This window comes from Coregonus lavaretus, assembly GCF_964263955.1.
Source record: "Coregonus lavaretus genome assembly, chromosome: 11".
Classification (NCBI taxonomy): domain Eukaryota; kingdom Metazoa; phylum Chordata; class Actinopteri; order Salmoniformes; family Salmonidae; genus Coregonus; species Coregonus lavaretus.
Genome location: NC_139998.1, coordinates 2,977,931 through 3,003,426, shown reverse-complemented (window position 1 = coordinate 3,003,426; position 25,496 = coordinate 2,977,931). Strand labels below are relative to the sequence as shown.

The 25,496-nt window shown below is 43.2% G+C and overlaps 1 protein-coding gene across 2 annotated transcripts in view; it reads left to right on the top strand.

Annotated features, from left to right (window-relative positions):
• The first annotated feature begins 800 nt into the window (after positions 1-800).
• Positions 801-25,496, top strand: part of caprin1b (cell cycle associated protein 1b) — a 49,337-nt gene continuing 24,641 nt past the window's right edge. For both annotated transcript variants that reach the window (XM_084171663.1, XM_084171662.1), the window contains exons 1-6: positions 801-954; positions 6,939-7,112; positions 12,844-12,906; positions 13,242-13,328; positions 13,683-13,930; positions 17,797-17,879. In XM_084171663.1, the coding sequence (XP_084027789.1) occupies positions 6,939-7,112; positions 12,844-12,906; positions 13,242-13,328; positions 13,683-13,930; positions 17,797-17,879 (655 nt within the window). In that variant the 5' untranslated portion in view covers positions 801-954. The remainder of the gene's footprint in view (positions 955-6,938; positions 7,113-12,843; positions 12,907-13,241; positions 13,329-13,682; positions 13,931-17,796; positions 17,880-25,496) is intronic.

Below are 25,496 nucleotides of genomic sequence, written 5' to 3'. Positions count from 1 at the left end.
ACAAAATGTAGCAGCAGTAGAGTGCAAGAGAGCAAGAAATCTACAGCGCCCACACCACTTGACTTGAAAAAAACATTTTTTTGGCCAAGTTTGGCAATGCGTATTTATGCCCGTCCAATAAATATACAATCTGTTTTGTAAATGTTAATATTTCATCAACATACGAGTCTATAATTTGTATTTGACCATGAACTCATAAAAAAGGCGAATCTAAATTGTATTTCATCCCGTGTTTGTTTGTCTGGTTTGTCCAGCCTGGCATATTTTGGACAGCCGAATATGGATATTCTTTATAAAGAGAAGAGTTCCTTCACCAATCAAACCACAATGAACCAGATATTTCACCGGATGTATAAATGTGAAGCATCCGGTTTGTGTTTCCACTCACTACCAAATATGGTGATGAGAGGAAGCCCAGTGGCCGGTAGTCGGAGAAGATCGAGCGAGATGTATTTTGAAGTACATTCTGCTAATTTTCTCATCGATTAAATATTTGATATTTTTACAAAACTAAAATCTGTAATAAACAGAGTGGACTGCGTTTTGTAGACTTTACCCTTTGCCAAAGTTTTTAAAAATGTCGTTGTTTAGAAGGAGTGCAAGGGCGAATTGAGTTACTGCACATCCACACTTCACATAGTAGGCGTTCCCTAACGGAAATATGCAAATAAATGATAGAACGCAGCAATAGGATCTCACTAGCTCGTGCTTGGCTCTGCCCACCTCCTTGCTTGTTCTACCCATTATGATTCATTTGCTCCCATTGGAAACGACAGGCTCTTGTCTATCTTGGCTTAGTTATACAAATATTTCATCAAACCGTCTCAGTTGTCGGTGAGGCCGGCTGGGCGGATCCCACGGTATTGAAAGAGAAAATAAAGCAACAATAAAAACACCTTGGATATTCAATTTCTCTGGTGAACAAGCTTTCTTGTGGATACATAGAGCATAAAGGTAAGCAAATGTATAGCTAGCTAAATGAACCCATTAGCTAGTCAAGAAGGCACAACAATGCTAAGCTAACTTTAGCTTGCTGAGTTATCATTTGCCAGTGAGTGTCAGAGTTACCGTCTCTGGCAGCTAGCTATATCTACATTGAATAATCTGAACAATTTATCTCTTTGATCATAAATGTGATTTAGCCAGGATTGAGCAAATGTTAGTTAGCTATCTGGGACATCTGCATCCGCCGTGTGCTGCCTGGTTGAAAATCTGCTAACTACCGGCAGGTAACGTTGCGGGCTTTATGCGATGATAGGCTAATTAACGTTAGCTAGCATCTCGGTAAGATCCAGCTGCCTGTGTTAGTTAGTTAGTTAGCTAGCTTAGTTAGGTCAACTAATGTTCTTGAAACTGGTTAGCAAATTCATGAGCTATTTAAATAGTCAGGTGTGGGCGGCTGGCAACATTTGATCTGTTCAATCAAGTGTGGACCATGTAACTAACTAGCTAGCTAACTAGTTACTTGATTCGATTCTTCATGGTGTGTTGATGAAACTAGCTAGCCACCCTAGGTAACTAACAACCGAGCCTGACACAAAACATTGCGCACTTCACTTGGTATCCTTCATAGTGCCTCAGACTTCTATTCCACCATGTTGCCCATTGTGCTCCAATCCAAGACTAGATTCAATTTGCAGCTGTCGTTCTCATTCCTCCATCCTGGGCAAGTGACATGACTGAAAGTATGTGGACATAGACATAATATTAGATGGGCTTACCACATTAAATCAAATCAAATATATTTATAAATCCCTTTTTACATCAGCAGATGTCACAAAGTGCTTATACAGAAACCCAGCCTAAAACCCCAAACAGCAAGCAATGCAGATGTAGAAGCACGGTGGCTAAGAAAAACTCCCAAGAAAGGCAGGAACCTAGGAAGAAACCTAGAGAGGAACCAGGCCCTGAGGGGTGGCCAGTGCTCTTCTGGCTGTGCCGGGTGGAGATAAGACTACATGGCCGTTAAGGCCAGATCGTTCTAGATGACCAGCAGGGTCAAATAATAATCACAGTGGTTGTAGAGGGTGCAGCAGGTCAGCACCTCAGGAGTAAATGTCTGTTGGCTTTCATAGCTGAGCATTCAGATGTCGAGACAGCGTTAGAGAGGGGGAGGGTCGGAAACAGCAAGTCCGGGACAAGGTAGCACGTCCGGTGAACTGGTCAGGGTTCCATAGCTGCAAGCAGAACAGTTGAAACTGGAGCAGCAGTACAACCAGGTGGACTGGGGACAGCCAGGAGTCATCAGGCCAGGTAGTCCTGAGGCATGGTCCTAGGGCTCAGGTCCTTCGAGAGGGAGAGATGGGAGAATTAGAGGGAGCATTTTTAAGTTCACACTGTGGCCCTGTCTGACCCCCGGACAGGGCTAACCAGGCAGGATATAACCCCACCCACTTTAACAATGCACAGCCCCCACACCACTAGAGGGATATCAACAGACCACCAACTTATTACCCTTAGACAAGGCTGAGTATAGCCCACAAAGATCTCCTCCACCACACGAGCCTGAGGGGGCGCAAGACCGAACAGGAAGATCACTTCAGTGACTCAACCCACTCAAGTCGATTATAGCGGAAAAAGCCTGGCACGACGTAATGCACCCATCCTAGGGACGGCCCCCGTCAGAGGCAGAGAATCCCAGTGGAGAGAGGAAAGACGCCAGGCAAAGAGACAGCAAGGGCGGTTCGTCACTCCAGTGCCTTGCCGTTCAACTTCGCACCCCTGGGTCAGACTACACTCAATCATAGGACCTACTGAAGAGATGAGTCTTCAGTAAAGACTTAAAGGTCGAGACCGAGTCTGCGTCTCTCATATGGTAGGCAGACCATTCCATAGAAATTGAGCTCTATAGGAGAAAGCCCTGCCTCCAGCTGTTTGCTTAGAAATTCTAGGGACAATAAGGAGGCCTGCGTCTTGTGATCGTAGTGTAGGTGTGTACGGCAGGACCAAATCAGAGAGAGGTAGGGGCAAGTCCATGTAATGCTTTGTAGGTTAGTAGTAAAACCTTGAAATCATCCCTAGCCTTAACAGGAAGCCAGTGTAGCGAGGCTAGCACTGGAGTAATATGATCAAATGTTTTTGTTTATAGTCAAGATTTAGCACTAACTGAAGTTTATTTAGTGCTTTATCCGGGTAGCTTGAGAGTCGAGCATTGCAGTAGTCTAATCTAGAAGTGACAAAAGCATGGATTAGCTTTTCTGCCCTTGAAATATTCTTCATATGTTCGTCAAGAGAGATCAGGGTCGAGTAACGCTGAGGTCCTTCAGTTTTATTTGAGATGACTTTGCAACCGTCAAGATAAATTGTCAAATCAAACAGCAGATCTCATTGTTTCTTGGGATCTAGAAGTTGCATCTCTGTTTTGTCTGAGTTTAAAAGTAAAACATTGCCACCATCCACTTCCTTATGTCTGAAACACAGGCTTCCAGGGTAGGCAATTTTGGGGCTTCACCATGTTTCATCGAAATGTACAGCTGTGTGTCGTCCGCATAGCTGTGAAAGTTGACATTGTGTTTCTGGATGACATCACCAAGAGGTAGAATATGTAGGGAAAACAATAGTGGTCCTAAAGCGGAACCTTGAGGAACACTGAAACTTACCATTGATTTGTCAGAGGACAAACCACCCACAGAGACTAACCGATATCTTTCCGACAGATAAGATCTAAACCAGGGAAGAACTTGTCCATGTAGACCAATTACGGTTTCCAATCTCTCCAAAATAATGTGGTGATCGATGGTGTAAAAAGCGGCACTAAGGTCTAGGAGCATGAGGACAGATGCGGAGCCTTGGTCTGATGCCATTAAAAGGTAATTTACCACCTCCACGAGTGCAGTCTCAGTACTATGATGGGGTCTAAAACCAGACTGGAGCATTTCGTATACATTATTTGTCTTCAGGAAGGAAGTGAGTTGCTGCGCAACAGCTTTTTCTAAAATGTTTGAGAGGAATGGGAGATTCGATACAGGCCGATTAAAAAAAAATTATATATATATATTTTGGCAGATCAGGGGGTTGGGTCAAGACGTTTACACAGATCAGACACAGTATGATTAGCTCGGTTTCAAGGGTGTTTATTAATAAAATAATCAAAAGAAAAGGTTAGGTCTCCCCCATGAGATCCTCTCCAGGAAACCGTCTCCAACTACACAGAAGTTATCTTACTTCCCCCAGTCCTCATGTGCTGCCCTTCTGGCAGCTTTATGGGCCTTGCACAGCTGGTGAGCAATCCGCCCTTAATTACTCACCAGCTCCCATCGACGAGTCTCCCCCTGGTGGCTGACCTGCTGTACGCCACAATATATTTATTAATTTATTTCCAGGTCAAGGTTGGCTTTGTCAGGAGAGGCTTTATTACTGCCACTTTTAGTGAGTTTAGTACACATCCGGAGGATCGGGAGATGTTTATTATGTTCAACATAGGGGGGCCAAGCACAGGAAGTAGCTCTTTCAGTAGTTTAGTTGGAATGGGGTCCAGTAGGCAGCTGGAAGATTTAGAGGCCATTACTATTTTCTTGTGTCGAGATACAGAATTTAAAAAAACTTGAGTGTGCAGACTCAGGAAAAATTGTACTCCGACGTCCTTGGGTAGGTTGAGGGAGTCTGGAAGGGCATCTAGAACTATTTTGGTTGTCAGAGAATTTATAGCGCGTCTTTTGATAATCCTTAGATGGGGTCTGTGCAGATTAATTGTTGCGATTGCAAACGTAATAAGATGGTGGTCTGATTTAGTCCAGGATTATGAGGAAAAACATTTAGATCCACAATATTTATTCCACTGGATGACTGGCAATGCGTAGGTCCGGAGACATGTTTGACAAAACGCACAAAGTCGACGATGGCTCCGAAAGCCTTTTGGAGTGGGTCTGTGGCCATTTCCTTGTGAATATTGAAGTCACCAAAAGTGTGAATGTTATCTGCTATGACTACAAGGTACGATAGGAATTCAGGGAACTCAGTGAGGAACGCTGTGTACGGCCCAGGAAGCCTGTAAACATTAGCTATAACAAGTGATTGAGTAGGCTGCATAGTATTCATGACTAGAAGCTCAAAAGATGAAAACGCAGTCTTTAATTTTTTTTATTTGCTGTCATAAATGTTAGCAACAACTCCGCCTTCGCGGGATGTGGTCACTAGTGTAACCAGGAGGAGAGGCCTCATTTAACACTAACTTCATAAGGCTTGAGCCATGTTTCAGTCAGGCCAATCACATCAAGGTTATGATCAGTGATTAGTTTATTGACTATGAATGCCTTGGAAGCGAGGGATTGTAAGTAGTCCTATTTAGAGGTGAGCTATTATAAATATATCTTTCAATAATGACAGGAATAGAGGAGGTATTTTATATTTTATATTTCAGTGCGATTGCTAAGGCGAACACCGCCATGTTTAGTTTTGCCCGACCAAGATTGAGGCACAGATACGGTCTCAATGGGGAAAGCTGAGCTGACAACAGTGACTGTGCTAGTGGCAGACTCCACTAAGCAGGCAGGCTGGCTGGCTAACAGCCTGCTGCCTGGCCTGCACCCTATCTCATTGTGGAGCTAGAGCCCTGTCTATGTTCATGAATAAGATGAGAGCACCCCTCCAGCTAGGATGGAGTCCGTCACTCATCAGCAGACCAGGCTTGGTCCTGTTTGTGGGTGAGTCCCAGAAAGAGGGCCAGTTATCTACAAATTCTATATTTTGGGAGGGGCAGAACACAGTTTTCAACCAGTGATGGAGTTGTGTGAGTCTGCTGTAGAGCTCATCACTCCCCCTAACTGGGAGGGGGTCAGAGACAATTACTCGATGCCGACACATCTTTCTAACTAAGTTACACGCTGAAGTTATGTTGCGCTTGACCTCTGACTGTTTCATCCTGACATCGTTGGTGCCGACGTGGATAACAATATCCCTATACTATTTACACTCAACAGTTTTAGCCAGCACCATGTTCAGATTAGCCTTTACGTCGGTAGCCCTGCCCCCTGGTAAACAATGTATGATCGCTGGATGATTCTTTTTAAGTCTAATATTGCGGGTAATGGAGTCGCCAATGACTAGGGTTTTCAATTTGTCAGAGCTAATGGTGGGAGGCTTCGGCAGCTCAGACCCCGTAACGGGTGGAGGAGAGACCTGAGAAGGCTCTGACTCCTACTCGTTGCTTAGTGGGGAAAACCGGTTGACAGTTTCTATCGGCTGAATGAGCGACACCGGTTGAGCATGCCGAAAGCAATTATTTCCAGAAACCATGAGAAAGTTGTCCGGCTGCAGGGAATGTGCAGGGGGATTAACATTACTACCTGTATTTACTGGTGGCACAGACGCTGTTTTATCCTTTCCTACACTTAAATTGCCCTTGCCTAAAGATTGCGTCTGAAGCCGAGCTTGCACCTCGGCTATCCTCACCATAAGGTGATAGTTCTCCTGTATATTAAGATTACATAATGTTACTTAGCTTTTCTTTTTTTCGGCTGGAGGAGGTCCTGCAGATCTATGTCTAGATAAAGCGTTGGGTGAACAATTTTAATACAAAAAAGTAGTGCGAGGACTAAACTAAGACCTTGCTAGACTTGTTAAATACAGAGATTGATAAAGTCGTTTTTTAACACTAAAAAGCAAACAAAGTTTGGCAGGTAGCCAAGTAGCAACAAACAGTATAGCAGTACGGAGACAATGCAGAAGTGCGTTGCATCACCAGTCACGTCACTGTTTGTGTCACATAGATGGGCTTCCTTTCGCTCAACCACAATTGAAAGTTAGCTAGCTACACCAGCAATTATTTTGTTAGATGAGATTATGCACTTGGTCGGTGTCCTGGACTAAAAAGCAAACTGAATGGAGTATCCAGGAAACTGCCCCTTGGTGATATAGCCAGAAACATTAAAATCCAATCATTGTTCCTTGTCGTTACCTCCATAACTAACTTTATGATCTCCGTCTCTCTTTTTATTCAGATGCCCGCAGCGATGAACGGCAACAGGACAGTGCAGTCGGCCAGCCCGGACATGGGATCCACTCCTGGACAGATCACCCTGGGTGGAGGGCAGTCCTCTGGGGCCCAGACCGAGGCCATGAAGCAGGTCCTTGGCGTCATCGATAAGAAGGTCCGCAACATGGAGAAGAAAAAGGTAAGTCTCCTTTTATTTTTGTGGAACGAAACCTTCACAAATGTGAGGTGTAAAAGTGCCCCCTGGGGTATTGGAGTAATAGTTAGTTTGCCTTTATTGATACCTCCATCTCAGGTGCCACCTCCTGCCGTTGTGCCTTTGAGCAACGCACATAACCTACTTCAGAGGAGCTGCGACTAACCCTGTTGCTTTTATCGTCTCTTGTTTTTTGGGGAGGGTGCTTGGGAGTTAAAAAAAGTCAAAACTGACAGCAAAAAATAAAAAAAACTTTTGATGGACACTTAAGATATATTGTACTCTATTTAATTGATCCATAGTGTGTGCTTGTGTTGCACTGTTTCAGTGCCAAACATCATTGTGCCGTTTGATCATTATGAAGATTCATCAATGCAATTTTTTGAAACTTTGTATGGAGGAGGAATGAGGAGAGGATACTTGGAAAGAGAGGGAGGAGGAGATGGCTCTAAAATGGACACACTGCTTTCTAAAGTCAACGAGCACTGCAGACACTGCATCTTGCTTTTACCTTCAGTGCTTAGTTGCACCATCAGCTCATCTTCCTCAAAATTAGCTAGCAAGCACATTAGGCAGAAGGACAATTAATACACAATGCCTTATTTAGTGTGTTGACCCATACAAACACAGTGTATTCAGACCCCTTTTCCACATTTTGTTAAGTTACAGCCTTATTCTAAAATGTATTACATTCTTTTTTTTCCTCAATCTACACACAATACCCTATAATGACAAAGCGAAAACAGGTTTTTAGAAATGTTTGCATATGTATTAAAAATAGAAAACAGATACCTTGTTTACGTAAGTATTCAGACCCTTTGCAATGAGACTCGAAATTGAGCTCAGGTGCATCCTGTTTCCATTGATCATCCTTGAGATGTTTCTACAACTTGATTGGAGTCCACCTGTGGTAAATTCAATTGATTGGACACGATTTGGAAAGGCACACACCTGTCTATATAAGGTCCCACAGTTGACAGTGCATGTCAGAGCAAATACCAAGCCATGAAGTCGAAGGAATTGTCCGTAGAGCTCCGAGACAGGATTGTGTCGGGGCACAGATCTGGGGAAGGGTACCAACAAATGTCTGCAGCATTGAAGGTCCCCAAGAACACAGTGGCCTCCATCATTCTTAAATGGAAGAAGTTTGGAACCACCAAGACTCTTCCTAGAGCTGGCCGCCCGGCCAAACTGAGCAATCGGGGGAGCAGGGTCTTGGTCAGGGAGATGACCAAGAAACAGTCACTCTGACAGAGCTCCAGAGTTCCTCTGTGGAGATGGGATATCCTTCCAGAAGGACAACCATCTCTGCAGCACTCCACCAATCAGGCCTTTATGGTAGAGTGGCCAGACGGAAGCCACTCCTCAGTAAAAGGCACATGACAGCCTGCTTGGAGTTTGCCAAAAGACACCTAAAGGACTCTCAGACCATGAGAAACAATAGTCTCTGGTCTAATGAAACCAAGCTGGAATTCTTTGGCCTGAATGCCAAGAGTCATGTCTGGAGGAAACCTGGCACCATCCCTACGGTGAAGCATGGTGGTGGCAGCATCATACAGTGGGGATGTTTTTCAGCGGCAGGGACTGGGAAACTAGTCAGGATCGAGGGAAAGATGAACGGAGCAAAGTACAGAGAGATCCTTGATGAAAACCTGCTCCAGAGCGCTCAGGACTTCAGACTAGGGCGAAGGTTCACCTTCCAACAGGACAACAACCCTAAGCACACAACCAAGATAACGCAGGAGTGGCTTCGGGACAAGTCTCTGAATGTCCTTGAGTGGCCCAGCCAGATCCCGGACTTGAACCTGATCGAACATCTCTGGAGAGACCAGAAAATAGCTGTGCATCGGCACTCCCCATCCAACCTGACAGAGCTTGAGAGGATCTGCAGCGAAGAATGGAAGAGACTCCCTAAATACAGGTGTGCCAAGCTTGTAGCATTATACCCAAGAAGACTCAAGGCTGTAATCGCTGCCAAAGGTGCTTCAACAAAGTACTGAGTAAAGGGTCTGAATACTTATGTGAATGTGATAATTCAGATTTTTTTTATACATTTGCAAAAAATACAATTTAATCCGTTTTAGAATAAGGCTGTAACGTAACAATGTGGAAAAAGTCAAAGGATCTGAATACTTTCTGAATGCACTATATAAAAAAATGTTTTAGCGTCAAATATTTTGTTCATTTGGCAAAGAATGAGCAATATGTTTTTTCAAGCACATGGAAATACGGCTATTCTAGCTAACGTTAGCCCAATTCATTTTTTATTTTATTTAGTAAATATTTTCTTCAATGCTTTGTTGGTTAAGGGCTTGTAAGTAAGCATTTCACGGTAAGGTCTACACCTGTTGTATTTGGTGCATTTGACAAATGACATTTGATTTGATTTTGATTGTGACTGTCTGCAGGCAAAGGGATGTTAGTTGGCATCGATGTCTTGAAATGGCAACGTTGTTACATGATAATCATCATTCTCAGAAATTGAATTTATCAACTCATCTCATTTTGTTAAGCTAGGCTGGTTAGGCTTGGCGTTATCAGTGCTGCTGGTTGAGTTGCTAGGCAGGTGCAAAGATGGCTAGATTCAGCATTTTTAGGACAAAGCGTTTTGGGCACAGCGTAACCTAAGTTCAAAATAGAATGCAATTTTGCATGAATCAAAATACACTTTGCAAGATGCAAGTCCTTATTTATTCCAAAGTTAAATCTAGAATCGGCTTCCTGTTTCGCAACAAAGCCTCCTTCACTCATGCTGCTAAACATGCCCTCGTAAAACGGACTATCCTACTGATCCTTGACTTCAGCGATGTCATTTACAAAATGGCTTCCAACACTCTACTCAGCAAATTGGATGTAGTCTATCACAGTGCCATCCGTTTTGTCACCAAAGCCCCATATACTACCCACCATTGTGACCTGTACGCTCTCGTTGGCTGGCCCTCACTACATATTCGTTGCCAAACCCACTGGCTCCAGGTCATCTATAAATCACTTCTAGGCAAATCCCCGCCTTTATCTTAGCTCATTGGTCACCATAGCAACACCCACCCTGTAGTATGCGCTCCAGCAAGTATATCTCACTGGTCATCCCCAAAGCCAACACCTCCTTTGGCCACCATTCCTTCCAGTTCTCTGCTGCAAATGACTGGAACGAACTACAAAAATCTCTGAAGCTGGAGACACGTATCTCCCTCATTTAACTTTAAGCATCAGTTGTCAGAGCAGCTTACTGATCACTGTACCTGTACACAGCCCATCTGTAATTAGCCCACCCAACTACCTCATCCCCATATTGTTATTTACATTGTTATTTATTTAGCTCATTTGCACACCAGTATCTCTATTTGCACTTCATCTTCTGCACATCTATCACTCCAGTGTTAATACTAAATTGTAATTATTTTGCACTATGGCCTATTTATTGCCTGACCTCCATAACTTACTACATTTGCACACACTGTATATAGATTTTCTATTGTGTTATTGACTGTACGTTTTTGTTTATTCCATATGTAACTGTGTTGTTTTTATCGCACTGCTTTGCTTTATCTTGGCCAGGTCGCAGTTGTAAATGAGATTTTAAAAAATATATATATGTATATGTAATGAAAAGCTTGGTCTGGTGACTTTTTAAAAGGTTAAAACACAAATAAACCATCTAAAATATAATTTCCACCCCCAGAAATGAGCTCAATAATTTATTGGTAAAATTATTATAGCATACAGGATGCAATCTAGGGTTGAGTGCTGAAGCTATCTAAAGAAATGCAACAGAGACCGTCTTTCTGAAATAAAGTTTATCTTGACATAATTAACAGCGGAACATTTGACTTTACATGAATTAGAGCCCAGCAATTCATGTTCATCACAAAAGGAGGGCGTTGGAAATCTCTTTCCAGGTTCTGACAAAAACCTAGTTCTGACATAGTTTATAGCCTTTGTCAGAGCACTTTATTCTTCTGGGCTTTCCCAACGCCCTCCTGTAATAGAGCTCCTTGATGGGGGGTGTTGATGGAGAGCCGCATGCAGGCGGCTAGATGTTCTCCCTGCAGTCTGTTCCTCAAGTCTGTTTTGACCTGAAATGACAGAAAGAATAATACGAGAAGGAAGACGGACAAAGAGGATCTACTTTCACATGTAAATGTTCTTACTCGTTTCATTGCAGAGAAGTCCCTCTCACAATTAACGGAAGACACTGGTATAGTCAGTGCGATTGCTGTCAGTTGGCTAAGGCAGAGGTAGACTGCCCCACTCATCAAACTGCGAGGCCAGCTTTGTCATTGCCTTCAGCTGGTCCAACCCCTGAAATATAAACTAATCTGAGAAAAAAATCTAATCGAAGACAGATACATGTAGCTATCTTGCTTGTACTTGATACAGTTCCAAACGTACTAGCTAGCTAACTTGCTAGACTAGTAATGTTAGTTAACCATGTTTCTATCATCAAAATACTTGTGGATATTGGATAGCTAATTGCCATTACAATTGTGGCAGCAATATTATAGATCTAAATGATGTTTTTAGGTTATAGCTAGCTTATGTAGTTGGTTAGCTAACGTTAGTAAAAAAAAAAAAAAAAAAAGCTACCGTACCTGTCTTGCGGTTTCCCACACAGGAGCACTCTGAAGTGATTCAAGTGAATTGTGTTTCGCTCTGCAGAGCGTCCGTATCGAGCACTGGTCACCGGCACGCTGTGTTTGAGTTGCAGGCTGCCTGCCACAGCTCACAGAGCTAAATAACCTTCAGAACTGTGTTGAACCCAGACAGATTATCTGTTTACCAAGAAAAGCGAATGTGCTCTACAGAACTTTATTGAAACTGTTTGGTAGAAATATAATGTTTCTTTTGGTGTGGCGGCAATGATTCTGCCGTGGCACAGCGCCACACTTTAAGAATGCAGAGGAAACACTGGTCTATGGCGTTTACTGTTTTCTCATGTTGGCATTGGTAAGCCCTGACTAGAGCGTTACACACTTGTGATGTTTGCCAAAGCTTGTCTGAAGAAGCTGCCCATCGGTCCATCTCATGAAAGTTTCACTATGCATTTCCTGGTTGCTAAAATTCTAATAGTTCGCCTAATTTCAGTTTATGTGACAAAACAAGCAAGTATAGTGTAGAGAATCATTGTGGCATCTAAACTGTGCCAATTAAAAATTATTGTATTTTCAGCTGTTTGAAGCTGGTGTACAAAAACGAAAGTAAAAGAAGCAAAAACGAAACTTAAGAACGGGACGCATAGAAAAGGCGCACATAGAACAGATCTACCGCGACTTGCTTTCAATGAGATTGACACATTTCTATGTGAATTTGGTCGGGTCGCCCAAAAAGTTACCCATTGCTGCTTTAGCTGTCACGCACCCTTGTGTATGTTGAGATGTATTGCCATTTCTCAGAGGTATCAACAACAACATTGACATGTGGTCAGCACTTGCAATAAACCTCTGTCATTTTTGTTTAGTGTAGAGAGTTACCATATATTTAGTAATTGAGCCTAGGGACGAGGTTACCATAGAATATCTGTTGCAGGTTTTTATGTATTTTGGCCAATTTTCAATTAAAATCTAAACGGTCAGATGAAGGCATCTGCTTCACTCTGGATCACCACATGAGAGATTTTACTATAGAGAATCTGTTAATTGTTATTATGCCATCAACCCCTATTTGGATCATTTTCACCTCTGATGAATGCATGTTAAACCTGACCTCTGTCTCACAGGGCAAGCTGGACGATTATCAAGCCAAGAAGAATAAAGGGGAGCGTCTCAACCAGGACCAGCTGGTGGGTCAACAACGTATACTGTATATGAGTCCTATATGGTCTGATCTGACTACTTCCTTGAAGTTGTCACTGATCTGTCATTATTGGGTTGGTGTAAGCAAGCTTTCCATTACATTGATTTCATCAATTAGCATATGTGGTCAGTTCAGTGAATACTTTAAGGGAGCAGGAAGGCAGAATGCAATGCATTTACTTGCTATGACTGATATGTGGTTGTCCCACCTAGCTATTTTAAGATTAATGTACTAACTGTTAGTCGCTCTGGATAAGGGAGTCTGCTAAATGACTAAAATGTAAATGTAAACCAGTTTCCTCTCGCTCTGTCATCTCTGCAGGATGCCCTGACCAAGTATCAGGAAGTGAATAATAATCTGGAGTTTGCCAGAGAGCTACAGAAGAGCTTCCTCGCACTGGGGCAAGATGTAAGAGTATCTAATGCAATGTGTCCTTGTCTGTCGGATGTGACTGATTTGGGTCCCCCTCTCTGGTGTTATCCTTGTTTGCATTAAAGTGGCCAACGCCCGGGTGGTTGCGTTTCATTCCGGGAGGATGCTTTCTCCCCCCTTCATGGATCTGAAACGACTAGGTGTAAGCAGTATAGCTCCACCTAGTTTCTCCCATATTGCTTTCACATATCTAGTCCTATCAAATCTGTGAATGTAGGTGAACAAGGGCGGATGGGAGGAAACGGCTTCCTGGAGACCTGGAATGAAACGCAACCCAGAGCTCCTGCACAGTGTTTGATTCTGACTCCCTGGTCTCCTCTGTCTCTGTAGATCCAGAAGGCAGTGAAGAAGGCAGTGCGGAGGGAGCAGCTCCAGAGAGAGGAGGCTGAGCAGAAGAGACTGAAGACTGTGCTGGAGATCCAGTTCCTCCTGGACAGGCTGGGAGAGGACAGTGTGAGGCAGGAGCTGAGACAGGGGGCCACCGGGGGAGGCACACCCTCACTCCTCACAGACTCAGAGCTCACCACCCTGGACGAGCTTTACAAGCTAGTGGGGCCAGAACGAGACCAAAACACCAGGTTAGTAAAACGCATGCATACACACACACACACACAACGTTCAGATTTTGGGCTAAAGGTAAGTAATATATGTATTTGTACATTCTAAGTGTAATACTGTGAGGAAGAATCAACAGAATCACTCTGACATCAATGCAAATGAGTTTGAAAATCTAATCAAACACTTAATGAGAGCCCATGAGCTCATGTTGGCTATGCAATAGAGTGAGAAAACAGCGTGATAGCCTCTATTAAAAAGAGGAGGATCCCATCAGCTTTCTATAGGCTAGGCCTAGTATATTTATTTCTCAACTTTCTTAATATTAAGCACTTTGCATCTCTTTAAAACAGGAGTATAGTGTACCTGGCTGGCATGAAAATGAACCATGGGAAAAGCGTCCTCCATTCGCTATTTACAGTGCATTCGGAAAGTATTCAGACCCCTTGACTTTTCCACATTTTGTTACATTACAGCCTTATTCTAAAATGGATGAAATCATTTCTCTCTCTCATCAATCTACACACAATACCCCCATAATGACAAAGCAAAAACAGGCTTTTAGACATTTAGGCAAATTTAAAACTGATGACATTTACATAAGTATTCAGACCCTTTACTCAGTACTTTGTTGAAGCACCTTTGGCAGCGATTACAGCCTCAAGTCTTCTTGGGTATGACGCTACAAGCTTGGCACACCTGTATTTGGGGGAGTTTCTCCCATTCTCCTCTGCAGATCCTCTCAAGCTCTGTCAGGATGGATGGGGAGCGTCGCTGCACAGCTATTTTCAGGTCTCTCCAGAGATGTTCGATCGGGTTCAGGCTCTGGCTGGGCCACTCAAGGACATTCAGAGACTTATCCCGAAGCCACTCCTGCGTTGTCTTGGTTGTGTGCTTAGGGTCATTGTCCTGTTGGAAGGTGAACCTTCGCCCCATTCTGAGGTCCTGACCGCTCTTTCATCAAGGATCTCTCTGTACTTTGCTCCGTTCATCTTTCCCTCGATCCTGACTAGTCTCCCTGTCCCTGCAGCTGAAAAACATCCCCACAGCATGATACTGCCACCACCATACTTCACCGTAGGGATGGTGCCAGGTTTCCTCTAGACGTGACGCTTGGCATTCAGGCCAAAGAGTTCAATCTTGGTTTCATCAGACCAGAGAATCTTGTTTCTCATGGTCTGAGAGTCCTTTAGGTGCCTTTTGGCAAACTTCAAGCGAGCTGTCATGTGCCTTTTTACAGAGGAGTGGATTCCGTCTGGCCACTCTACCATAAAGGCCTGATTGGTGGAGTGCTGCAGAGATGGTTGTCCTTCTGGAAGGTTCTCCCATCTTCACAGAGGAACTCTGGAGCTCTGTCAGAGTGACCATCGGGTTCTTGGTCACCTCCCTGATCAAGGCCCTTGTCCCCCGATTGCTCAGTTTGGCCGGGCGGCCAGCTCTAGGAAGAGTCCAAACTTCTTCCATTTAACAATGATTGAGGCCACTGTGTTCTTGGGGACCTTCAATGCTGTAGACATTTTTTGGTACCCTTCCCCAGATCTTTGCCTCAACACAATCCTGTCTAAGAGCTTTATGGACAATTCCTTCTACCTCATGGCTTGGTTTTTGCTCTGACATGCACTGTCAACTGTGGGACCTTACCACTAGACAGGTGTGTGCCTTTTCTAAATCATGTCCAATCAATTGAATTTACCACAGGTGGACTCCAATCAAGTTGTAGAAACATCTCAAGGATGATCAATGGAAACAGGATGCACCTGAGCTCAATTTTGAGTGTCATTGCAAAGGGTCTGATTTACTTATGTAAATAAGGTATTTCTGTTTGATTTTTTTATGCATTTCTAAACCTGTTTTCGCTTTGTCATTATGGGGCATTGTGTGTAGATTGAGATTTTTTTTATTTAATCCATTTTAGAATAAGGCTGTAATGTAACAATGTGGAAAAAGTCGAGGGGTCTGAATACTTTCCGAATGCATTATAAGTGCATAGATGACCATGTATTTGTGGTTCGAAACAGGTGCATGATGGTGGTCCATTCTGAATCAAAACAAATTTCACACATACAGTACAGGTCAAAAGTGTGGACACACCTACTCATTCAAGGGTTTTTCTTTATTTTTACTATTTTCTACATTGTAGAATAATAGTGAAGACATCAAAACTATGAAATAACACATGGAATCATGTAGCAACCAAAAAAGTGTTAAACAAATCAAAATATATTTTAGATTCTTCAAGGTAGCCACCCTTTGCCTTGATGACAGCTTTGCACACTCTTGGCATTCTCTCAACCAGCTTCATGAGGAATGCTTTTCCAACAATCTTGAAGGAGTTCCCACATATGCTGAGCATTTGTTGGCTGCTTTTCCTTCACTCTGCGGTCCAACTCATCCCAAACCATCTCAATTGGGTTGAGGTGGGGGGATTGTGGAGGCCAGGTCATCTGATGCAGCACTCCATCACTATCCTTCTTGGTCAAATAGCCCTTACACAGCCTGGAGGTGTGTTTTGGGTCATTGTCCTGTTGAAAAACAAATGATAGTCCCACTAAGCGCAAACCAGATGGGATGGCGTATCGCTGCACAATGCTGTGGTAGCCATGCTGGTTAAGTGAGCCTTGAATTCTAAATAAATCACCAACAGTGTCACCAGTAAAGCACCCCCACACCATCACACCACCTCCTCCGTGCTTCACGGTGGGAACCACACGTGGAGATCATCCGTTCACCTACTCTGCATCTCACAAAGACAGCGGTTGGAACCAAAAACCAAAAATCGCACATTTGGAGTCAACAGACCAAAGGACAGATTTCCACTTGTCTAATGTCCATTGCTCGTGTTTCTTGGCCCAAGCAAGTCTCTTCTTCTTATTGGTGTCCTTTTAGTAGTGGTTTCTTTGCAGCAATTTGACCATGAAGGCCTGACTCATGCAGTCTCCTCAGAACAGTTGATGTTGAGATGTCTGTTACTTGAACTCTGTGAAGCATTTATTTGGGCTGCAATCTGAGGTGCAGTTAACTCTAATGAACTTATCCTCTGCAGCAGAGGAAACTCTGGGTCTTCCTTTCCTGTGGCGGTCCTCAAATAACTCTAAATTAAGCATATACTGTAGGAGGAACTGTTTCTTTATCAACAGCGCTACACAGAATAGCCGCATGTGTGCACTCCCTTAAATCGTTTGGAGAAAATATCCTTTCAATTTTATTCAGCTATATTAAATTGTATTCTTCATATTATAAAATAATGCCACAGATCTTGTCTACTAAATGAACTAGTGTAGCCTACAGCCATATGGCATAGCCAGATCAGGACCAAATATAAAGACAACTCAGAGTATGCTATTCTGTTCTTCTGAAATGAATTACATTTTCTTCATATCATGTTTCTTTAGACCAGTCTAAAATAAATAATTGATTTTATTGTGAAGGTGTAGGCTACATTACATGGATTTATTAGACTTGTAGATGTTTCAAAGGTCTGCGTCAGTGGCTTGTAGGCTATGTGTGGAAGCCAGGAGATGCTAAATGTGTTGGTTAATTAACGGTCAATTACCGTGAGACCGGCAGTTATTTGCATGACAATCACCGGCAGACAAAATGTCATGACTGCCACAGCCCTACTTGGTCTCAGGTGAGAACTTGACCATGACACCATCTGTCAAATACATGCATAAACATGATGTTCAACTGGGATGTTTAGAAGTGGGGGTTTCACTGTTTCGCCTTGACTTGATTGACGAGCGCTTGAGATGGGAGTTTAACTCAAGCCTGACGAAGACTTTTGGGTTAAAATATTGCACTCAATAAAACTGCAGGAGCATTCAACAGTGTGTGCAGGTATCTATCTTTCTTTCTTTCCCAAGTTACAACTGTACCTCTCCTGTTGCAGGTTGTCTGACCAGTACGAAGAGGCTTCTCAACACCTCACTGATCTGTTGGAGGGGAAGGACAAAGCTGTAGCAGGAACAACATGTAAGTTTAACCTACAACTACTAGGTGAATTCACTACTCAGTGGTGTGAAACATTCTGAACATTCAAGAAACGGCTAGAAATGGAACGAATAGAGCTGACACGATTCCCAATCTCTAGTCTGACAGACAATTATACAGTATCTGTTCTACACAATACATTTCTATCTGAACATTCTGTAACGTTACATCCTCCTGGACAGGCCCCTGGACAAATGTTTCTGTCTGTGTTGGTGGAAGCTCCTGAAAAGCAGTCTTTTTTCCTTTAGTAAATTAGTGGTTGTCAAGTAGCATTGTTAGTTGTTTTTTTTGTCTTCCAGTTTGGCCATAGCCTGCTCACAGATCTATTTGTGCCGTCTTGTAATGCCATGTGTACACTACACGACTTTCAAAATCCTAACATTGCTGAGCCTCTCACGTTAAACAACCGCCTTTCCTGTAGTTTTTTTGACTTGCCAGTGTAGTGGTGTGCACACTAAACGATGTGGCACAGACGGGGACGGGGGGGTCACACACTACAAGATCCTTCACTTAGTCGTGAGGATTCTCCATACCATGATGTCTCGCGAAAACAATGTGATTAGATTGTTAACAGAACGAGCTGTGGCTCAAAGCAGCCTCAAAACATTTTCAGCCAGACATTCAGGATAGCCCAAAAAAATTTAACTTTGAAAAATAAAACCAATACATTCACGCTTGTCATACAGAGTTGAAATATCTAGTCAATACATTTTGAATTAAATAACATTGCTTTTGAACTTCGGAACTGTACAAACTAGTAGTAGCTTAGTCATCGCTTTTGCTCAAGAGTGTACACATTCTGAGTGATGCGATACAATGTCATCTTTGGCTTCTTCTCTGGTTAGCTCTCATAGGCTATTGCTGATCACCGTTTTCAAAACTTGTTGTTGCACATCTCGCACTACAAGATCATTGCCGATTTTGTGCCGATAAAGTCAAACGTGTTTAAAAATATTGGGACGGCTCAAAGACAGGATCGGTAGCCCTCAGATTGCATCTCTGACCCACTCACATTAAACGCGCGTCGGTGACGGCCGCATACCCCGAGTAGGCAACGACATTAAATTATTCTCTGAGTGTGTCAGTCTGTCACATAATAACTCTTTAGATGACAAGATTTGTGCTGGATATCCCAGAGGGGGCGTCTTGAGGGCTGGAAGAGGGATCGTAGGGGGCATAAGGCAGGCAATGCAGAGCAGGACTGTGAGCAGTACTGAGGCTAGGGCTGTGACGATCATGGAATTTTGGATCACTGTAATTGGCCAGCCAAATGACTGCGATCTCAGTAATAACCGTTCGAATAGCAACAAAGAAAAAATATAAATAATCACAATTCTTCCCCTCGGCCCTCCATTTGCGCGTTCACGCGTGCCTCCACCATTTGCACAAGTCAAATCATCACATTTTTATTTGTCACATGCTTTTTAAACAACGGGTGCTGACAAACCGTGACATGCTTACTTACGGGCCCTTCCCAACAATACAGAGAGAATAATAGAAGGATAACACAAGTAATTAGTGTTGTACAGTATACCACCACGGTAATATCACGGTACCAAAACATCATGATACTTATGATACCTACATTTTCGAGTACCATTTCATACAACATTTTCGGCCCTACCGATCTAAAGAACACGCTGGCGCCTGTTATAAAATGTTTATAAAGTCAGTTGTTTATGAGTTCAGTTAATTGTTTAAACAACAGCAACTAGTCTACTGTATGCACCAGTCCAATAATGTCCACTTCACTTTTATGCGCATATCACGTGTGGCAGCTGTGATCAGCCAGCCGCATCCCCCACCAGCACTCACTCATCTGCTTCTCTCTGAACGCTCTTCCTGCACATCTATTCCTCCATCAGTTTTTAAAATAGAATTTAGCCTTGATGGCGAGCGGGGATGGAGACCCTGATCAGTCTTTTGTTGTTACATTTGATACATTGTATATCATTTCATCCCTGATATCACCAAGAGCACAGGCCAGCCTGAGTATAGGCTTTGCAAGTTGGTTGTCACACAGCAGTGCCAGAAAGGAAAAACTGCTTCATGACAGGCGTGCTTTTGCAGCTTTACAGCAAAGAAAACATCTCTACCTCAAACGGTTAAGAAAATTACTCCTATAACCAGCGCTGGCTTTTTTCTTCCTCCGCGATTTCGCGCGCATTTGATAGAATTTCACAAACCATGTCGCGGGCCATTTTAAACTAATCCCGGCCCGCTAATGATTGGTTTGAAAACATACAACGTTCAGTCATGTTACCTAGCAAGCTAACAACCTGGGTACTTTGACAGTAGGTTTAGGCAAATTTGATTGGCGCAGGAAGAAAGGAAAAAGGTCTGCTACTCATGAGATGTTCTTCAAAGGAAGGATTCATATAGGCCTAACTATATAAAAAAATATTTCTGCTTACATTCTGTTTGGTGCCTAAAGTTTTTAAAGTTAGGAGCAGTGTGTGTATGTCTGGGAGAGAGAGGGAGACAGAGAGAGTGTGGGAGGGAGTGTGTGTGTCTGTTAACGGAAGAGTAGGTTTCATGCAGTGTATCCCCTTACTGACATGCAGATAATTATACATACAGTACCTTCGGAAAGTATTCCGACCCCTTGACATTTTCCACATTTTGTTAAGTTATAGCCTTATTCTAAAATGTATTAAACATTTATTTTTTCTCAGCAATCTACACACAATACCCCAGAATGACAAAGCGAAAACAGGTTTAGATTTTTTTGCAAATGTATTAAAAATAAAAAGCAGAGGTACCTTATTTACATAAGTATTCAGACCCTTTGCTTTGAGACTCGAAATTGACCTCAGGTGCATCCTGTTTCCATTGATCATTCTTGAGATGTTTCTAGAACTTAATTGTGGAGTCCACCTGTGGTAAATTAGGTTCATTGGACATAATTTGGAAAGGCGCACACCTGTCTATAAGGTCCCACAGTTGACAGTGCATGTCAGAGCAAATACCAAGCCGTGAGGTCGAAGGAATTGTCCGTAGAGATGGGAGAACCTTCCAGAAGGACAACCATCTCTGCAGCACTCCAGACTTGACGCTTGGCATTCAGGCCAAAGAGTTCAATCTTGGTTTCATCAGACCAGAGAATCTTGTTTCTCATGGTCTGAGAATCTTTAGGTGCCTTTTGCCAAACTCCAAGCGGGCTGTCGTGCCTTTTACTGAGGAGTGGCGTCTGTCTGGCCACTCTACCATAAAGGCCTGATTGGTGGAGTGCTGCAGAGATTGTTGTCCTTCTGGAAGGTTCTCCCATCTCCACAGAGGAACTCTGGAGCTCTGTCAGAGTGACCATCGGGTTCTTGGTCACCTCCCTGACCAAGGCCCTTCTCTCAGTTTGGCCGGGCGGCCAGCTCTAGGAAGAATCTTGGTGGTTCCAAACCTCTTCCATTTAAGAATGATGGAGGCAACTGTGTTCTTCTCGACACAATCCTGTCTCGGAGCTCTGCGGACAATTCCTTCGACCTCATTACTTGGTTTTTGCTCTGAAATGCACTATCAACTGTGCCTTTCCAAATCATGTCCAAACAATTGCATTTACCACAGTTGGACTCCAATCAAGTTGTAGAAACAGCTCAAGGATGATCAATGTAAACAGGATGCACCTGAGTTCAATTTCGAGTGTCATAGCAAAGGGTCTGAATACGTATAAGGTATTTCTGGTTTTTATTTTTAATACATTAGCAAACATTTCTAAAAACCTGTTTTCGCTGGGTCATTATGGGTTATAGTGTGGACAGTCGTGGTCAAAAGTTTTGAGAATGACACATTTATTTTCACAAAGTCTGCTGCCTCAGTTTTTATGATGGCAATTTGAATATACTCCAGAATGTTATGAAGAGTGATCAGATGAATTTGCTATTAATTGCAAAGGCCCTCTTTCCCATGAAAATGAACTTAATCCCAAAAAAACATTTCCACTGCATTTCAGCCCTGCCACAAAAGGACCAGCTGACATCATGTCAGTGATTCTCTCATTAACACAGGTGAGAGTGTTGACGAGGACAAGGCTGGAGATCACTCTGTCATGCTGATTGAGTTAGAATAACAGACTGGAAGCTTTAAAAGGAGGGTGGTGCTTGCAATCAATGTTCTTCCTCTGTTAACCATGGTTACCTGCAAGGAAACATGTGCTGTCATCATTGCTTTGCACAAAAAGGGCTTCACAGGCAAGGATATTGCTGCTAGTAAGATTGCACCTAAATCAACCATTTATCGGATCATCAAGAACTTCAAGGAGAGAGGTTCAATTGTTGTGAAGAAAGCTTCAGGGCGCCCAAGAAGGTCCAGCAAGCGCCAGGACAGTCTCCTAAAGTTGATTCAGCTGCGGGATCGGAGCACCACCAGTGCAGAGCTTGCTCAGGAATGGCAGCAGGCAGGTGTGAGTGCATCTGCACGCACAGTCAGGCGAAGAATTTTGGAGGATGGCCTGGTGTCAAGAAGGGCAGCGAGGAAGCCACTTATCTCCAGGAAAAACATCAAGGACAGACTGATATTCTGCAAAAGGTACAGGGATTGGACTGGGCTGGTAAAGTCATTTTCTCTGATGAATCCCCTTTCCGATTGTTTGGGGCATCCGGAAAAAAGCTTGTCCGGAGAAGACAAGGTGAGCGCTACCATCAGTCCTGTGTCATGCCAACAGTAAAGCATCTTGAGACCATTCATGTGTGGGGTTACTTCTCAGCCAAGGGAGTTGGCTCACTCACAAATTTGCCTAAGAACACAGCCATGAATAAAGAATGGTACCAACACATCCTCCGAGAGCAACTTCTCCCAACCATCCAAGAACAGTTTGGTGACGAACAATGCCTTTTCCAGCATGATGGAGTACCTTGCCATAAGGCAAAAGTGATAACTAAGTGGCTCGGAGAACAAAACATCAACATTTTGGGTCCATGGCCAGGAAACTCCCCAGACCTTAATCCTATTGAGAACTTGTGGTCGATCCTCAAAGGCGGGTGGACAAACGAAAACCAACAAATTCTGACAAACTCCAAGCATTGATTATACAAGAATGGGCTGCCATCAGTCAGGATGTGGCCCAGAAGTTAATTGACAGCATGCCAGGGCGGATTGCAGAGGTCTTGAAAAAGAAGGGTGTTGACTCTTTGCATAAACTTAATGTAATTGTCAATAAAAGCCTTTGATACTCATGGAATGCTTGTAATTATACTTCAGTATACCATAGTAACATCTGACAAAAATATCTAAAAACACTGAAGCAGCAAACTTCGTGAAGACCAATACTTGTCATTCTCAAAACTTTTGACAACGACTGTATATTGACGAGGATTCTTATTTTATTTAATCAATTTTAGAATAAGGATGTAATGTAACAATGTGGAAAAAGTGAAGGGGTCTGAATACTTTCCGAATGCAGTGTATATACAAAAGTATGTGGACACCCATTTTAAATTAGTGGATTCGGCTATTTCAGCCACACCCATTGCTGACAGGTGTATAAAATCGAGCACACAGCCATGCAATCTTCATAGACAAACATTGGCAGTGGAATTGTCTTACTAAAGAGCTCAGTGACTTTCAACATGGCTCCGTCAAAGGATGCCACCCCTGACGTTGCCACCAAGTCAGTTTGTCAAATTTCTGCCCTGCTAGAGCTGCACCGGTAAACGTCTAGGAGCAACAACGGCTCAGCTGCGAAGTGGTAGGCCACACAAGCTCACTGAACGGGATCGCCGAGTGCTGAAGCGCGTAGCATGTAAAAAATAGTCTGTCCTTGGTTGCAACGCACACTACCGAGTTCCAAACTGCCTATGGAAGCAATGTCAACACTAACTGTTTGTCGCACACAAGCCTTAGATCACCATGCGCAATGCCAAGCGTTGGCTGGAGTGGTGTAAAGCTCGCAGCCATTGTACTCTGGAGCAGTGGAAACGCGAATCTCTGGAGTGATGAATCCCGCTTCACCATCTGGCAGTCCGACGGACGAATCTGGGTTTGGCGGATGCCAGGAGAACACTACCTGCCCGAATGCATAGTGCAAACTGTAAAGTTTGGTGGAGGAGGAATAATGGTCTGGGGCTGTTTTTCATGATTCGGGCTATAGGCCCCTTAGTTCCAGTAAAGGGGAATCTTAACGCTACAGCATACAATGACATTATAGACGATTCTGTGCTTTCAACTTTGTGGCAACAGTTTGGGGAAGGCCCTTTCCTGTTTCAGCATGACAATTCCACTGTGCACAAAGACAGGTCCATACAGAAATGGTTTGTCGAGATCGGTGTGGAAGAACTTGACTGGCCTGCACAGAGCCCTGACCTCAACCCCATTGAACACTTTTGGGATGAATTGGAATGCCGACTGCGAGCCAGGCCCAATCGCCTAACATCAGTGCCCGATCTCACTAATGCTCTTGTGGCAGAATGGAAGCAATTCTCTGCAGCAATGTTCCAACATCTAGGGCAAAGCCTTCCCAGAAGAGTGGCGACTGTTATAGCAGCAAAGAGGGGACCAACTCCATATTAATGCCCATGATTTTGGAATTAGATGTTCCATGAGCAGGTATCCACATTCTTTTGGTCATCTGGTGTGCAGTGCCTTGCAAAAGTATTCATCCCCCTTGGTGTTTTTCCTATTTTGTTGCATTACAACCTGTTATTTAAATGGTTTTATATTTGGATTTCATGTAATGTACATATACAAAATAGTCCAAATTGGTGAAGTGAAAATAAAAAAATAACTTGTTTCAAAAAATTCTAAAAAATTTATAACGGAAAAGCGATGCGTGCATATGTATTCACCCCCTTTGCTATGAAGCCCCTAAGTAGGATCTGGTGCATCCAATTACCTTAAGAAGTCACATAAGTTAAATAAAGTCCACATGTGTGCAATCTAAGTGTCACATGATCTGTCACATGATCTCAGTATATATACACCTGTTCTGAAAGGCCCCATAGTCTGCAACACCACTAAGCAAGGGGCAACACCAAGCAAGCGGCACCATGAAGACCAAGGAGCTCTCCAAACAGGTCAGGGACAAAGTTGTGGAGAAGTACAGATCAGGGTTGGGTTAAAAGAAAATATCAGAAACTTTGAACATCCCACAGAGCACCATTAAATCCATTATTAACAAATGTGAGAGGGCCGCCCACCAAAACTCACGGACCAGGCAAGGAGGGCATTAATCAGAGAGGCAACAAAGGAAAGGATGAATAGTTATGCACGCTCAAGTTTTCTGTTTTTTGTCTTGTTTGTTTCACACACAAAAATATTTTGCATCTTCAAAGTGGTATTCATGTTGTGTAAATCAAATGATACAAACCCCAAAAAATAATTCCAGGTTATATGGCAACAAAATAGGAAAAATGCCAAGGGGGGTGAATACTTTCGCAAGGCACTGTATATTCCTTCCTCCCATTCCTCCAGCCAAATCACAGGTAGGCCTTTGCAAATATGTGCAAATTAGCCATTCTATGCAGTATTCTATTATACAGTGTAAAGTTAAATTCAATGTGTTGTATCGAGTAAAAGTGTGAATATCAGTGAAGTTTTTTTGTGTAGCACATGCACATAACATTTTGAAAATGGGAACAAGCGTCTATGGGACGGGGGGAACAGGACGCTAGG